Here is a 15,948-nt window from a genome sequence, read left to right on the forward strand (position 1 = left end):
CTGCCAGCTTTGTGCCAAGGTCACTGTCACATCTGCTGTGTTGTCACCAAAACTCGCCCTGGTGCGTGCAAGGACAGCCAGTGGCTCTTGCTCTGGTACTGTCTGGCTGCAGCTCCCTGCACCGCGGGGGGACCAACTGGGGCCCCCATGTCCTGCTGGGGCGCAGCTGCCACTGGCACGGGCTGCACGGCCATGCTGGTGCACATGAACCCATCCCAGCCTGGAAGATGCTGCTGCTCCCACCCGGGCCGGGGTGACTTGGTACCTCTGGGGTGTCCCAGCCCTGGAGCCACCCTGCTCCCCAGGGGGCCCGGCCAGCACGGGGGGCTCCTCCCCGTGCAGACAGCCCCAAACCACGGCGGGGGCACTTGGCAGCATTGCCACCCACCGGCGTCACCCGTGGGCTCAGAACCCACGTGCTCAGCACACTGAGGGCACCACGAGCTGCTGACTGGGCATGTGGCCGAGCATCCCTGGTCCTGGCCGGGGACACCCGGGTCCCACCCTGGGGTGAGTTCAGAGAGGTGACAACACGGAGGGCTCGGGGGGCAGGGCTGGGAGGGGGCTTCGGGGGTTCCTGTCCTGGGGCAAACACAAACCAGCCATTCCTGCTCCCACACCCTGGCTCAGGCAGCTGGGCCGGTTCCTCTGGTTTTGGGGCAATTTGGGCAAGATCCTGGGCCCGAGGGTGGATGTGGCGTGTCCAAGGGTCGGGGGCGAGTGTCCTTCGGGGGTGGGGAGGGGCAGGTGGGCATCGTGCCCAGGGGTGATGCTGCTGCGGAGGGGGATGCACGGCCCGATACGGGGTGATGCTGCCGGGGAGGCAGGTGCTTCCGGAGGGCAGTGGTACCCCCGGCGGGGGCGATGCTCCCGGGGGGGCGATGCTGCCGGGGGGCGATGCTCCCGGGGGGACGATGCTCCCGGGGGGACGATGCTGCCGGGGGGCGATGCTGCCGGGGGGTGATGCTCCCGGGGGGACGATGCTGCCGGGGGGTGATGCTGCCGGGGGGTGATGCTCCCGGGGGGACGATGCTGCCGGGGGGTGATGCTGCCGGGGGGCGATGCTGCCGGGCCCGGCTCTGTCACCCTCCGGCCGGCCTCGGGCGGAGCCGCCGCAGGGCCGGGGTGGCGGGCGCGGGCGGGCCCCGGTGCGTCAGCCGGGCGGGCGGGGCCGGGCGGGGCCGGCGGGACGCGGCGCGGCGGCGGCTCGGGCAGGTCAGCGCCGGGGGGGAACGCGGGGCGGGCGGGGGGACCGGGAGCCCGGGAAGGGGGGAGCAGAGCGGGGGGCCGGGCAGCCCCTGCGCCCCGGTCCGTCCCTGCGCGGCCCCGCGGCGGCTCCGGCCCGGCCCGGCCCCCCCGCTGCACGAAGCGCCGCGGACACGCGCGGGACCCACCGGGTCGGGATGCGCCGGGGGAGCCCGAGACCGAGTCGGGGCCGCGGCGCCCGCTGCAGGTAACGGCGGCCCGGCCCGGCCCGGCCCGGCCCGGCCCGGCCCGGCTCGGCTCGGCTCGGCCTGGCTGGGCTCGGCTCGGCCCGGCTGGGCTCGGCCCGGCTCGGCCTGGCTGGGCTCGGCTCGGCCCGGCTGGGCTCGGCCCGGCTCGGCCTGGCTGGGCTCGGCTCGGCCCGGCTCGGCTCGGCCTGGCTGGGCCCGGCCCGGCTCGGCTTGGCTGGGCTCGGCCCGGCCCGGCCCGGCCCGGCTCGGCCTGGCTGGGCTCGGCTCGGCCCGGCTGTATTGGGCCGGGCTCGGCTCGGCTGTGCTCGACCCGACTCGGCCGGGCCCGGCCCGGCTGGGCTCGGCCCGGCGCACTGCGGCGCGGCCCGGCTCCCTCCCGCGGCGGCAGCGGGGGGGTCCCGGCCACCCCCAGCCTGGGCCCGGCCCGGCCCCTCCACTCAAATTCCACCCCCGGGCCCGTGGGACACCTGCCCACCCTGCCTGGATGTCACAGCCCGGCTGCCGCCCGCCCAGGGCCATGGGGTCCCGGCCCGGCGCGCACCAGTGTTGCCGGGGCGGTTGAGGCACCGGCCTCCCCGGGGGTCCCCGTGCCGGGCGGCCACAGCGCCCAGACCGGGAGACCCTGGCGCTGCGGTGGGGGGACGGACGCGGCGGGTGGGAGCACCCGAGGCGGGCAGCGGGTGCCGGCAGCCCCAGCACATCCCGGTCTGACCAGTTCCCGGACGTGCCGGTGCCGGGAGCTGCAGCCGTCCCTGTCTGCGCTCCCCAGGGATGCGAGTGCCCTGACCCGGCAGCGGGGCACCCATGACGGACCTGGCTTCGCCCACGGGCGAGAACCCCTTCGCCTTCCCGGGCGGCGAGGAGGGCCTGGGCGATGAGAAGGCCCTGGTGATCCACAGCCAGGCGGAGGAGGAGGCGGAGAAGGAGTTCAAGTGCATCCTCTGCGGGGAATGCTTCGGCCAGCAGCCCAGCCTCGCTCGGCACCAGAAGCACCACGCCGGGGAACGCGCCTTCATCTGCGCCGAGTGCGGCAAAGCCTTCAGCCTCAAGCACAACCTCATCATCCACCAGCGCATCCACACCGGGGAGCGTCCCTACCAGTGCGGCATCTGCCAGAAGAGCTTCAGCCTCAAGCAGAATCTGCTCACCCACCAGCGCATCCACAGCGGCGAGAAGCCCTTCTCCTGCCAGCGCTGCGGGAAGCGCTTCCGCGAGCAGCGCTTCCTCCTCAACCACCAGCGCACCCACGCCGAGGACCGGCCCGGCGCTGACAACGACGTCCAGCCGGGCAGCAGCCGCTCGCCGGAGCCGCATGAGGCGGCCGGCGGCCCCTTCGCCTGCGCCCGCTGCGGGAAGGGCTTCAGCTGCAGGAGCAGCCTGGCCACGCACCAGCGCAGCCACGGCGGCGAGCGGCCCTTCGCCTGCCCCGACTGCGGCAAGAGCTTCGGCCACAAGGGCTCCCTGAAGATCCACCGGCGCACCCACGCCGGCGAGACCCCCTTCACCTGTGCGCAGTGCGGCCAGAGCTTTGCCCAGAAGGTTGCCCTCACCGCACACCAGCGCAGCCACGGGGCCGAGGCCGCCCTCACGTGAGCCCCCCCGCGCCTCGGCACCCCCTGCCCGCGCCGGCCTCCCTCGAACCGCAGGTCCCGGCGGTGCCTCTGCCCTTGGGGTGCCCCGCTGGGGTCTCTCCCTGCAGCCCCCCAGCCGGTGCCCCCCACGGTGCTGCGGGAGCACCCGCTGCCTCACTCACTCTCTCCTGCAACGGGGAATTTTGGTTTGGGGGAGCTGGGGGTCACTAGTTGTTTCCCCAGGTTTTGGGGCATGGGCTGAGAGCTCAGGGCGCACGGCCCAGCCCGGCCACACGCGCAGCTCTGCCCGGCGTGACGTGGTGCCAGCAGCGCCAGCGTGGCCTGGGAACCCCCCGGCCGTCCTCCTCGCCCACGTCCTGCCCCTTGTCCTTCTGCTGGGGTTTTCCTCCTGACAGTCACAAGGCCGGTCCCACCAGCGCCAGGAGCCTCGGGCCCTCCCGTCCCCACGGCAGGAGGAGCCTCGCGCAGCCCGTGTGGTTCCCTGGGAACCTTTCCTCCCTTTCCCCAGCACCACTGCGGTGCAGCCTTGTGCCAGAGCTTTAACACCCCGGGCCAGGGCGACAGACCGTGGAGGAGGAGGAGGGAGGTTTCCCCAGGGCATCCCCACGCTTCCCCCTGCCCTGCCCGGCGCAGCCCGGCGCGGTGAACCCGCTTACTACCCGGTGTGCCAGGTGCCGGCATGGGGTAACCTCTGCTGTGCTTGTTCGCCCAGGGAATGACGGCTGCGAATGCCAGAGCAGAACCGGATCCCACGCTGGGAAGGAGCCACAGCACCGTGCTGCCGGGGAGAGGGGCGCGAGGACCAGGAGGCAGCAGCTCGCCCCGGCTGCATGGAGAGCCCCCACGGCACAGAAATCTCACAAAATAAAGATTAAATAAACACAAAGCTCGCGGGTGGAGACTGCTTCCCCAGCGGCAGCAGTTCTGGCGCAGAGGAGGGACCGAGGTGGGGGCTGCGGCGAGGCGGGGACCCCCGGCCTGGGCAGCGCAGATGTCGCGGTGCGGTGCCAAGGAGCCGGAGGAGCTGGGGAGCCCCTGGCATGGCAGGTGCGGGGCTGGGGCGGCCGGAGGACTGCGAGCGCCTGGAGGGTGGGAGATGTGCCGACACCGAACCACAGCACAGAGCCAGATCCGGGCTGGGAGAGGAGCTGCAGCCGGGACGGGAAAATCGCCACGCTCTGCTGCGCCGGGCAGCGCGGCTGCAGGTGGGTACCGGCACACGGCACAGCACCAGCTCCTGGTGACCGCAACATCCCGGCCACTGCCAACTCCTGAGGGAGCTGGGCCAGGGGTCTCTCTTGCAGATGCCCCCCTGCACCCTCATGTCACCACTTGTGTGACACTGGGCCAGCCATGGGCTCCAGGACAAGTGTCGGGGTGTGTCCCTGCAGGGGGGACATGTGGCACTTCAAGGCAGCCCGTCCCCGGGCGGGATGCTCCTTGTGGGTAACAACACACTGGAGCAGCAGAAATACGTTTTCCAACCCCAGGGATGTTTTTCCCCCAAACATGTCACTCTGCTCAGGGCCGTCGCGGTGTCGGCCGCCGGCTCCGCGCTGCCCGCGAGTGTCCCCGTGTCTCCAGTGTCCTCGGATGAGAAGCGAAGCCCCGTGTGGGTCCCCAGCAGGGCCCGCCCGCGCTGCCCCGTCCCCTCGCCGCTTCCTGTGCCGCTGCTGTGTGGAAATGCAGGTACTTTGATGTGTATCATTAAATGAATTAAGCTTGGAAAATCCCACGTCTCCGTCTGGCTGGGGCCCCTGCAGGTCCCTGTGTCCCCAGGGTTGGCCCGTCCCCAGGCTGGGTGTGCAGTGCCGGTTCTCCTGCCGGGGATCCTGGAGAGCAAATGCAAACGCAGGAACACTTCATTAGCAAAAACCCCGAGTTTTATTCCATTCCTGTGTCCCCATGTCCTTGTGTCCCCACGTCCCTGTGTCCTGAGTCCAAAGTTCCCTGACACCCAATGTTCCCTCGTCCCAGGTCCCCATGTCCCTGACAACCAGTATCCCAATGTCCCCATGTCCTAGTTACTGACATCCCTGTGTCCCAGGTCCCAATGGACCTGACACCCAGCGTCCTGATGTCCCAAAGTCTTAGGTCCCAATGTCCTTGTGTCTTGGGTCCCGATGTCCCTGAAACCCCATGTCCTGATGTCCCTTGACACCCACTGTTCCAATGTTCCCCCTACCAACACTGGGTGTCGGTGGCCAGTGCTGCCCCTCTGGGAAGGTGCTGGGGACCAGCGAAGCTGCCAGCGTGTCCTGGCACCTCTGAGCATCCGGACGTGGCCATGTCCCCGTGGCAGGTCCCAGGGAGCCACAGAGTCAAGGGGACCCAGGGACAGGCAGGACAGGTGGGTTGCATGTGCGTGGATGGGAACAGGGGGCGGGCAGAAGTGACAAACATCTGAGACCACAGGGAGGGTCCAGGGGAAAACCCCAATGTCACAGGACAGGACACCTGCCCCGCTGGCGGGACGTCACCCCGGCATGGCCACGCGGGGACCCTGCGCATGGGCGAGGTCTCTTTTCCTCTTTCCCACCCTCTTTGTTTCCAGCAACCAAGGCTGAAATTTGGCCTCTTCCCTGTTCCTGTGCAGTTTGGTGCTTTTGCTGCTGACAGCCGGGGCAGCCACGTCCTGCTGGCGAGCGGAGCTGCAGGCGGCCGGGAGCCCCCAGGGGGACAGGGGGACCAGGACATGCGGGACCCCAAAAAAGGAGAGCGGCCCCCAGGACCCCAGCAGTGCCCAAGGCCAAGCACGTCTCCTCCGTGATGGGAAACGGGTCCCATGTGGCAGCACGGCTCGTCCCCAGCGACACGCAGGGACGCATAGGGACACGTAGGGACACATGGGACCACCCTTCTGTGCGGAATTCAGGCTGGGGACAGGGAACTGGGGCCAGAGCAGCTCTCGCGGGGCAGCCCCATGGGAGCACCAGCACGGGCTGCTCTGTCCATTTATCCTGCTTTGTACTGGCCCAAACTGCTCCCAAAGCAAAGGCGGGGACCTGGGAGCAGCGTGTCCCTGTCTCCTCCCGCACCTGCGGGCACCAGGGCACGGCACAGAACGTCCCTCCCTTGGGGGAACATCCCTCTCTCAGGGCATCACCCCGGATCAGCCCGTCCCTTGCGGTACAGTTCTGTGGTTGTGGTGGCTTCGGCTGCACCCAGGAGCTGCTGTGACATGTGCTGGGCTGTGGCAGGGGCTGGTGCCCCTGGTGGCACCAGGAGCATGGCACATGTACCAACGGTGACATGTCGAGGTACCGGGAACGAGCCAGGGCTCCGGGGCACACTGGTCCTACCCACCCCGTGACTTTTGCATCCGATCATAACGTCAGACGTGCGGCCGCGGGGCAGAGGTTTGTGGGTGTTGCGGGGCCACGACACGGGGTGAAGTGAGTGGCGGGGACAGGGGGGGCTGCCTGCACCCTGCCCCACGGCTGCCGCCTGTTCCACTTCTGCCCTTGTGGGGCCCGTGTCCCGCAGCACCGGCAGCGTTTCAGCAGCCCCGCGGCGTCAGGAGGAGCGGGTGCCACGAAGGGTCCGCGTGTGGCCCCAGCTGCAGCGCGAGGACTTTGCTGCCATCGCCGCTGCCATTGTTGTGCACGGACACGTCCCGGTGCTGCCGGGACCCTCCGAGGGGCCATGGTGTCCAGCACCTCCCGGCTCTCCGCTGGCTTGCCCAGGAAGGAGCCGGAGCCCCGGGACAGGCCCTGCTGCCACGGGCCAGCGCCAAGGTACCGGGCTGGGGGCGAGGGGAGGGAGACGTGGGGGCTTTGTGCCGGCTGGAGGGTTTTAGGGGGAGGGAGCCCAGACGTGCCCGGGCAGCGAGAGGAGCCGCGCGGCGCGGAGGCGGCTCCTCCTGCCTGCGCAGGGCTGCCGCCGTGCCTTTTTCACAGGAGGGAACATCTGGAGAGGGGGACAGGCTGTGCGAGAGCTTCAAGGCCACCCAGGGGATGTCACCGGTGTCCCCAGCTGCCCCAGACCCCCCAGGCAGCCCTGGGGAGGGTCTCCCAGGGTCAGCCCACGCGGACACCCCGGGACGTGGCGCAGCCAGCACCACGGTGCTGACGGGAGTCGTGTTTGTCTGGTTGTGTCTGTGCAGCGTGGCTGCGGCCGCCCGGCGTGCTCCTGTCCCCACGCTGCCCGGGACGGCGGGGACCTGGGGACAAGGACAGAATCACAGAACGTCCTGAGCTGGAAGGACCCACCAGGACCATGGAGTCCAACCCCTGTCCCTGCACAGGACACCCCACAGGTCACCCCGTGTGTCTGAGGACGTTGTCCAGTCTCTTCTTGAACACTGTCAGGTTGGGGCCGGGACACCTCCCTGGGGAGCCTGTTCCAGTGTCCAGCACCTCTGGGTGAAGAACCTTTTCCTCGTGTCCAACTGACCCTCCCTGGCACATCTTCTGCCATTCCCCGGGGTTCTTCCAGGTCAGGATGAGCGGAGCGGGGAAAATCGCCACCGAGGACACACCGCTCTCCACCCCAGGGAGTCTCTGCGTAATTACCACGTATTCCCAAGGGAGATTATAAACTAAAATACCTCAAACCTGCCATGCCCTGCCTGACACCGTCCCACTGCAGTGCCACGCACAGCCCCAGGCGCCGCGATTTGCTGCTGTGTGCGCGGCCGCTGTGACAGCACTTTGGAGAAGCCACCAAACGGCATCATGTCAGAGCTGAGAGAAGGGAACGGAGCTGGTGAGGGGCTGGAGCACAAGGGTGATGGGAGCGGCTGAGGGAGCTGGGGGTTCAGCTGGAGAACAGGAGCTGAGGGGAGACCTTCTGATCTCTGAGCTGCCTGAAAGGAGCTTGGAGCCAGGGGGGGTCGGGCTCTGCTCCCCAGGAACAAGCGCCAGGAGCAGAGGAAACGGCCCCAAGTTGCGCCAGGGGAGGTTGAGGTTGGATGTGGGGAACCATTTCTTCCCCAAAGGGCTGTGGGGCATTGGAACAGGCCGCCCAGGGCAGTGCTGGAGTCACCATCCCTGGAGGGGTTGGACAGACGGAGATGAGGTTCTCAGGACATGAGGCAGTGCCAGGGGTGGGGGAACAGTTGGACTCCATGATCTTGAGAGGCTCTTTCAACCAGAATGATTCTGTGATTCTACCATTCTCCGCACTGCTCCGTGCCCATGGCCAACACATCAGCTCCATCTCCTCCTCCATGCATGAGCTCACAGGTCTGAAAAGGCTTTTACTAGAATAAGTTTTGCGTTTGCAGTTGCCAGGCCGTGCTGCAGCTGGGCTGTGGATCCTGCTGCCCTGGCAAATAAACCCCGAGAAAGAGGGGATGGGTCCTGGTGTCACAGGTGCCTCGGTGGCGCTGCGGGCAGGGGGCACAGACAGTGCTGCCCACTGGAGTGGGGCCGGGGAGAGTTTGGGTCACTCCAGAGAACTCAGGGAAGGCTCCAACAGAACATCTGGGCAGGGGTGTCATACAGCTGGTGTGTCTGTGTGTCACCTTCAGGCACCAACACTGTTTGCGCCAGGGTCTCCATGTAGGAAACAATCATCTTGCCAATAGAATAGGCTCAGGCAGGACCTCTCAGCAAAGCAGATTTTCTTAACAATTTTGCAAAAGCGGGTGTTCAACCTAATGGTAAGCACACACCGAACGGGGCAAAAGCCGCTGTTGATATTCCCCCAATCCCAGCCGCAAATTCCCTCCCCTGTTCCCCATTGGTTGGGCACAGGGTTCGCAGATTACACAATGCTTCCCGGATGTCCTGCCTCAGTTTACCTCTCTCACTACTCCAGTTCTAACGACCCCCGCCTTATTTATTTATTTCCATTTAAGGTTAAGGTTTGGTTTCTTGCCGCTCTGACTAATCTTTCCCCCCAGCTCAACTATTAACCACAGGAATCGGTTTGTATTCCTGGATCAGTACAAAGGGACTTTGTTTTCCATTCAAGGTCTGATAGCGGGATGTCCCTCAGTCCCCACCCACTGGGTCAGGCCTCAGATCCACAGCTGGAAAAACAACGTTTCTGTGGGAAAGAATCACCTTTCCAATAGAACAGGCCCAGGCAGGATCTCTCAGCAAAGCAGATTCTATTAGTGATTTTGCAAGACCGGGTGTTCTACCTAAAGGCAGGCACACGGAATAGGGCAAAAAGCCCCTGCTTATATCCCCCTAAATCCCAGCTGCAAATTCCCTCCCCTGTTCCCCAGTGGTTGGTACTGCAGGGTTTACAGAGCACCCGGCCCTGCCTCAGTTTACCTGTCTCATTCATCTAATTCTAACAATCCCCTCCCCTTATTGATCTATTTAAAGTATGGATTCCTGGCTCTTTGGTTACCCTTCCCCCAGATTAACTTTTGTAAACAATCAGTTTGAGTTCTGGGATTAGTTCGCAGAGACTTTGTGTTACATTAGCGGTTCATAGTCCGACGTCCCTCGGTCCTTCCCCCGGCTGGGGTCAGGCGACAAATGTAAAAACAACATTCCCCCTTCGATGGCTCCTGTATCGGTGTGTGCAGAGAGTGATGGAGCCATTCTGGTTGCAAAAGGCCTTTAAGACCATCGAGTCCACGCGTTCCCCCAGCCCTGGCACTGCCCCATGTCCTGAGAACCTCATGTCCGTCTGTCCAACCCCTCCAGGGATGGTGACTCCAGCACTGCCCTGGGCAGCCTGTTCCAATGCCCCACAGCCCTTTGGGGAAGAAATTGTTCCCCAGATCCAACCCCAGCCTCCCCTGGCGCAACCCGGGGCCGCTTCCCCCCGTCCCGCCGCCCCGGACGCGTCGCTGCGATCGCTGAGGAGCCGGTAACGGGGTGGAGCCGGCGGGTGGGCGGGGCCCCGCGCTGACTCCACCCCCGCCGCACCCACGGGCCAATGGCGGCGCCGCTACTGATCACGTGATGCGCGCGGGGGGGCGGTGCTGGCGTTCAAAATGGCGGCGCCGGCAGCCCCGCGCGCTTGTCGCCCCGCCCCTTCGGAAAGCGCGCGCCGACCCGACTTCCGGGGCTGCGGCCGGAAGCGCGTGGGGGCGCGACGGCGGGAGATGGTTCCCGCGCCCAGCGCGCGCGGGCGCTGCGGGGCGGCCCCGCCGCGCGGCCTACTTCCGGTGCGGAGCCTGCGGTGCCGCGCCGGGGTCCCGAGCGGCCCCCGGGGCCATGGCGGGCGGGGCGCAGGTAGGAGCGGGGGGAGCGGCCCGGGGGAGCCCGGCTCTGCACGGCCCCCCGGCCCCGCACGCCTCGTGGGGCGGCTCCTGCTGCTCCCCCAAAGAAGCCCCATCGTGGCTGTTGCTGACACGCCCCCACCCCCCATCTCACCCCCATGACCCCTCCTCCCACCCCTCCATGGCCCCCCATGACCTTCCCATCCCCTCATGAACCCCCCACCCCCCCATGACCTTCCCATCCCCCCATGACCTCTCCTCCCATCCTCTGTGACCTTCCCATCCCCCCATGACCCCCTCCTCCCATCCCCCCACGATCCCCCAGCCCTCCCCGTGCTATTCCCCCCATCGCTCCCCACCTCGGTGCCATTTCCACCCCCACCCCCTCTGTGTCCCCCCCAGTGACCCCTCTCCCCTCCCCCACCCCTCTCCTGACCCCCCCGGAGCCGCCTCGTTCCGTCCCGGGGGTCACCGGGGCTGCTCCGGCTGCCCGGAGCGATACCCGTGTTTCTAATTATTAGACCGTATTTTAAGGAATTACAGAACTCATTGTTTAGGAGAATATTAAGGTAGCAACCTTTAAAGTAACCTTGTAACCATCTTCGTGCTTGGTAATCATACCCTATGCTTAAAATTGACGTAGATTTACAATGTATTCTTTTAAAACAGGTAACTGAGAAACACACGAATGTTGCTTAAACAGACAGTGTGTATTAGAACAGGCATGGAATATGTTAACGGTTGTCAAGAATTGTGATGAATATGTAATTCTTCTGTCAATATAAGCCATGTATGACCAACTAGTTGGCGGTAGAACTATGGAGGGACCCCCCCAGTCCAGCCCTGGCGCTGAATAAAGAAATGTTCCTTTTAAACCCCAAAACGTGGGTTTAAGAGTTTATTAATTTGCCGATTTTATGGTATCAGGAGCACCGGGGGCTGCCCCAAAAATAAATCCAAGCTCTGGGCCACGTGTCACTAAGATGTTGTTCTCTGAAGGTCCATAATTCTCGCCCCCACGAGGGCATGCAGCCTGCCCATTGATGCACTAAATCTCCTGTTTTGGTCATTCTCCCAGGGTGAAAATAGCACCTGGATAAAAAACCAATACAAATCGTTCTCCCCCGTGGCTGCGGGGTCCCACATGTGAGACAATGTCTGTGTGGCAGGAACCGGTGACCTTCGAGGATGTCGCCGTCTACCTGAGCCATGCGGAGTGGGATGCCATGGCGGAGGAGCAGAGGGAGCTGTACCGCAGCGTCATGCTGGACAACTACCAACTCCTGGTGTCCCTGGGTAAAGCCACGGTTTTAACACGGGGCGGGGACACGGCTGGAGCGGGGAGACTTCCATGGTGTGTGACTCCATCAGAGCTGCGCTGCTTCCAGCGCTTGGAGGGCTCATCCATGGTTGTGAACTACTGGGATAACTGCTCCCAGCACCTGCAGCCTCTTTGGGAGACCCAGATGCAGGATTTGGGTCTCTCCGAGCCTCTGAAAATGTCACCGCGGATGAGCTGCCTGCCCGGAGCTCAAACAGGGACATCGGGGGGGTCCTGGCCCTGGGCCAACAGCTCTGTCCCCTCCCAGTGGGGCAGGAGCAGCACAGACCAGGTGAGGTGCAGAGCACCAAACGCCTCAGAGCTCCCTGAACCCGCGAGGTCCCTGCAGAGGACTTGCCTGCTGCCCCTCAGACAGGGTGGAGATCTCTGAGCTGGGCACCTGGGGGTCCCACAGCTGGGAGCTGCTTTTGGGACAAGCAGCAGATTGTCCCTCACTGGGAAAGCCCATCAGCGGAGCTGGAGTTGGTTCCCGTGTTTCCATTACAGCTCTGCCCTCGTCCTTGAATAAATCAATCCTTGGCAGCTGCTCCGATGTCTCTCTTGTTTTTTTCCATGTTTCGGTGTTGTTTGTGCTTGGGGTGTCACAGAGAAGAGCTTTATTTTCTCATGTGAAAAGTTTATGTCTACGGTTTGTGTCAGAACAACATGCTCTACTCCACCCCCCAGGTTACCCAGGCCCCAAACCTGACATCGTGTACCGGCTGGAGCGCAGGGAGGAGCCCTGGGGCTGCGCTCCGCAGAGCCCGCTGAGCTGGGATGGACCCAGCAGCCCCTCTCCAGGTGAGCAGGAACCTGCAGGACCGCTGACCTCAGCAGGGGTGGTGACACATCCCAAAGGTGCCCCAAGCTCCTCTCCCTGCAGCTGTGACTGGTGTATCTTGGGTTCCCACTCGCCCAAATCCTTCCCCTCCTTGCTGCTGGATTTGAGGTGTCTTCCCCATTTCCCTCTGGCCTTGCAGCCGTCCCCATGTGGGGCAGCAGCAGCACTGTCACCGGGAAGCAGAACCCGCCTGTTGCACCGGGCAAAGGCTGCAGCTCTGCAGAGACGTCGCTGCTGCTCATCCCACAGAGAATCCTCCTCCCGCCCTGTGGCTGTGCAGCTTCCCCCGCCAGGACAGTGACATCCATCTGGTGTCCCCGCAGGACACGCTGGGGACATGAGCTGGCTAGAGGAGCCACCCTCGGGCTGGTGGCCCGGGGCTGGTGGGCGCCATGTGCCGGAGGAGGGGGCGCAGAGCCCCAGCCCAGGTAAGTCCTGCTCTCCCCATTCCTCCCCACCAGGCTCTGGAGCAAAGAGCCCCAGGTGACGTTTGGCCCCATCCTGGTCCCCAGCTGCCTGCACCGCACCCGGTCACCGCTGCTGGGGCTTCTCCCGCCCTTGTGCAGGCAGCAGCACTGGGCAGGACACGATTCTCCTGCCCGTCCAGGCAGAGGTGGGGGATGTGGAGCCCATGTGGGTGCTGAACTGGGGAGACTGGTTTTTTCCTTACTGGACATCAGCATCTTCCTGCTTCCATCAGCGTGGTCCCTCCCTCTCCCACCCCAGTGCCCCAGCCGAGACGAAGACAAACTCTTCCCACCCTCTCTTGGCAGGACGGTGCACGCAGTGGCGTCTCCGCTCCAGGAGGCTGCTGAGGAAGTTCACGTGTCTCAAGGGCAAAAGCAAATTGCCGTCGGAAGCGGCTGTCAGTGGAACGGGGCCAGGGAGACACGCAGACCAGGCACGGACGCACTGTCCTGGAAAGGAAGGAGAAGCAGAGGATGAACGAGAGGTCACAGCAAACCTAGCCCAAAGCAGTGGATTCCCACTTGATCTGGTGCCAGAGCAACAGAAGAACAACGCGGATCCTCCAGACCATCTGCGTGGTGACCATGGAGAGACTCTTCAAGGGAGCACCCAAAGAAGTCAACACAGCTCAGGAGAGGTGACGCTTCTCCAGGAAAACTGGGAAGTGTCTGTTGGGGATCAGAGGGAGATGATTTGGAAAGACCACGGTTACTGTGGGGTGGGTGAGATGAGGGCCTTGCCCTGCACCCTGAGCCCGTGTCCTCTGAGAGAACACGACTACTGCTGGAACCGCGAGGCTGGTGCCCTGGCACTTGCAGACCACGGATACTGCCGGGTGACAAAGCTTCGTTACCGGGGCAGAGTTAAAAACATCGCTCATTGTCTCGGAACTGCTCGGGCTGCGCTCCACAGGCAAAAATCCCAAGTTGGGCGAATCATCAGGAAAGCAAAGGAGTTTATATGGTTTTATAAACCTTGCAGCAGCACCAGGGTGGAGGTTCCTCCGGGCTCCTCCAGCGCCGTTTCTGGGCTCCATGTCCCTCTTGCCCCGGCAGCCGATGCCCTCTCGACGGGAACACCAGGGGAGTTTTGTGCCACAGAGCAAGAGATTGTGTCCCACTGGCCCTGCGGTGAGGGCACATCCCAGGAGGGGATGTCAGAACTAATTTGCAGATCTGTGGAGTCTTCTGAACCTGCAGCTGCTCCCCTAACCTCAAGTGCAGCCGCAGAGGAGCCGAGGGAAGCACCGCCTCCCGAGGCATGTGAGCACCCCAAGGCGCAGGGCACGCAGCCGATCCACAGCCCCAATGCTGTGCAAAACGTTGAAGGGCATGAACCTGTTAATCCCAATTACGTGTCGCTGTGTGACACGTATAAAATAACGGTGCAGACGATCAACCACATGCTGGACTCGGCGCGCCAGAACCAGGAGCGTGGCGGCCGCTCTCGGCGTAAGGGTTTCCGTTCCGTTGTCATTCAGACAGTTGAGACCTTCTTCACCACAGCAAAACCCACTGGAGCGGTTTGAGAGAAGAAAATGCTGCGAGAGGCGCATGGAGGTGGATTAGCGGGTGTAGAACTCGGTCTGTGGCACATGCTGGGGAAACTGAGATTGTCTGGGAGGCTTCAGGCCAAGGGAAGAAGGACGAGTGTGGGTAAAAGGGAGAACTGTGGGAAGACGGAGTGGAGGGGCAGGATGGGCAGCAGCGTGCGACTGGTGGCTGGTCTGTGTGTTTTCTGGCCGGGCTGCGCCTGATCACTGTGTCTTTCCTGTCTCCTTAAAGGATTTTAAATTGTTTGTGTTGTCCCACTTTCCGGTCCGTCCGTCTGTGCGTGGGCTGTGCTGGCAAGAAAAGGAGCAGCTGCTCACCAGGCCCCGGTCTCATCCAACCAAAATTATTATATGAATGGGACAAAATAACAAAGGCTGGGACTTTTGTTTGGGGGCTGGTAATGGGGGGAACCCAAAAGGGAAAATGGAAGAGCAAAGGTGGGGTAAGGTGATAAATCCTGCTGTACCACCTGGGAATCGCTCCTCACGCAGGCACAGGAACACCCCGAGGTGCTGCCCAGCAAGACTGTCTCTGCCAGCCAATTTTGACCAATATCCCCCAATTTGGTGGTGTTTTTGTGGCATCACAGCACTGAGGAACCCAGTGGCTGCAGAGCCATCGGTGCAGATGACCCACCTGCCAAGCTGAGGTTTGTGCACAAGAAGTTAAGGCTGCGAGAGATCCCATTGTGTGAGGATCTGCCCCACGGTGCCGTTACAGGTCAGTATCTGTGCGGTGAGAAGGGCTGGGAGATGTTTAAGCCAGACTGCCCAGGGCAGTGGTGGAGTCACCATCCCTGGAGGGGTTGAACAGGCAGAGATGAGGTTCTCAGGGACACGGGGCAGTGCCAGGGCTGAGGGAACAGGTGGACTTGATGATCTTGGGGGTCTCTTCCACCTGAAATAAATCTATGATTTTATAAACCCACTTTGTCCTTTTACAGGATGAGTAGAAGAGGACAGGGAATCACTGGAGAGAGTCCAGGGAGGGACACAAAGATGCTGAGGGGCCTGGAGCATCTTTGTGATGAGGAGACACTGAGAGAGCTGGGGCTGTTCAGCTGGAGAAGAGCAGCTGAGAGGGATCTGATCAATGGGCTCAATATCTCAGGGTGGGTGTCAGAGGACGGACCAGACTCTGTTCAGTGGTGCCCAACGCCAGGGTGAGGGGCAGCGGGCACAGACTGAAACACAGGAGGGTCCACCTGAACACGAGGAGAAACTTCTTTGCTGGGAGGTGCCGGAGCCTGGCCCAGGCTGCCCAGAGCGGGTGTGGAGTCTCCTTCTCTGAGACATTCAAACCCCCTGGACCGACCTGTGTGATCTGCTCTGGGGACCCTGCGCGAGCAGGGGGGCTGGGGGATCTGCAGGGGTCGCTATAACCCAACCAGGCTGGGGTTCTACCAGCACTGGGAGCGGGAGGGATGAAACAGACGGGCCGGGGCAGCTGCAGCGGGACATTAAAGCACAACCCCGGCCCGGCTGCGTGACCGGCCAATGGCAGCGCGGTCCGCAGGTCACGTGCGGCGCCGCAGCCAATCACGTGGGCAGACCCTGGCCGGGCAGCCCGACGTGCTCCGAGGCCGCCGCA

The 15,948-nt window shown here is 63.7% G+C and overlaps 3 protein-coding genes across 5 annotated transcripts; 2 read left to right on the plus strand and 1 right to left on the minus strand.

The window, feature by feature from the left end:
• Positions 1-516: 516 nt before the first annotated feature.
• LOC135986333 (basic proline-rich protein-like) lies at positions 517-2,155 on the minus strand. Its single transcript, XM_065630310.1, has 2 exons — positions 1,996-2,155; positions 517-1,934 (listed from the first exon to the last, which is right to left on the minus strand). Exons 1-2 carry the CDS (start codon positions 2,153-2,155, stop codon positions 517-519), a joined length of 1,578 nt encoding a protein of 525 aa, XP_065486382.1.
• On the plus strand, positions 1,174-4,736 carry LOC135986217 (oocyte zinc finger protein XlCOF26). 3 transcript variants are annotated; one of them, XM_065630095.1, is made up of 3 exons: positions 1,174-1,215; positions 2,224-3,043; positions 3,759-4,736. In XM_065630095.1, exons 2-3 carry the CDS (start codon positions 2,259-2,261, stop codon positions 3,763-3,765), a joined length of 792 nt encoding a protein of 263 aa, XP_065486167.1. In that variant the 5' UTR covers positions 1,174-1,215; positions 2,224-2,258; the 3' UTR covers positions 3,766-4,736. The 3 variants fall into 3 exon arrangements, 2 of the variants coding, with proteins under 2 accessions (XP_065486167.1, XP_065486166.1); XR_010605861.1 differs by lacking the exon at positions 1,174-1,215 and having other exon boundaries at positions 1,942-3,043; positions 3,759-4,251; positions 4,572-4,584; XM_065630094.1 differs by lacking the exon at positions 1,174-1,215 and having other exon boundaries at positions 1,942-3,043.
• A 5,292-nt stretch (positions 4,737-10,028) lies between these two features.
• LOC135986212 (uncharacterized) lies at positions 10,029-14,577 on the plus strand. Its single transcript, XM_065630088.1, has 5 exons — positions 10,029-10,188; positions 11,345-11,471; positions 12,184-12,297; positions 12,661-12,765; positions 13,111-14,577. Exons 1-5 carry the CDS (start codon positions 10,171-10,173, stop codon positions 14,331-14,333), a joined length of 1,587 nt encoding a protein of 528 aa, XP_065486160.1. The 5' UTR covers positions 10,029-10,170; the 3' UTR covers positions 14,334-14,577.
• The last annotated feature ends 1,371 nt before the right edge of the window (positions 14,578-15,948 follow it).

The sequence above is a fragment of the Caloenas nicobarica genome, chromosome 2 (genome assembly GCF_036013445.1).
Source record: "Caloenas nicobarica isolate bCalNic1 chromosome 2, bCalNic1.hap1, whole genome shotgun sequence".
In the NCBI taxonomy this organism is placed as follows: domain Eukaryota; kingdom Metazoa; phylum Chordata; class Aves; order Columbiformes; family Columbidae; genus Caloenas; species Caloenas nicobarica.

What these genes read in the sequence shown, in the direction of transcription:
- LOC135986333 (XM_065630310.1), bottom strand. Translation starts at nt 2,155, where the DNA reads ATGTGCTGGGGCTGCCGGCACCCGCTGCCCGCCTCGGGTGCTCCCACC. An exon ending in CAACCGCCCCGGCAACACTG is followed by an intron (nt 1,935 to 1,995) that starts GTGCGCGCCGGG and finishes TGTGACATCCAG; the next exon opens with GCAGGGTGGGCAGGTGTCCC.
- LOC135986217 (XM_065630095.1), top strand. Translation starts at nt 2,259, where the DNA reads ATGACGGACCTGGCTTCGCCCACGGGCGAGAACCCCTTCGCCTTCCCG.
- LOC135986212 (XM_065630088.1), top strand. An exon ending in ACCCAGCAGCCCCTCTCCAG is followed by an intron (nt 12,298 to 12,660) that starts GTGAGCAGGAAC and finishes GTGTCCCCGCAG; the next exon opens with GACACGCTGGGGACATGAGC. An exon ending in GGCGCAGAGCCCCAGCCCAG is followed by an intron (nt 12,766 to 13,110) that starts GTAAGTCCTGCT and finishes CTCTCTTGGCAG; the next exon opens with GACGGTGCACGCAGTGGCGT.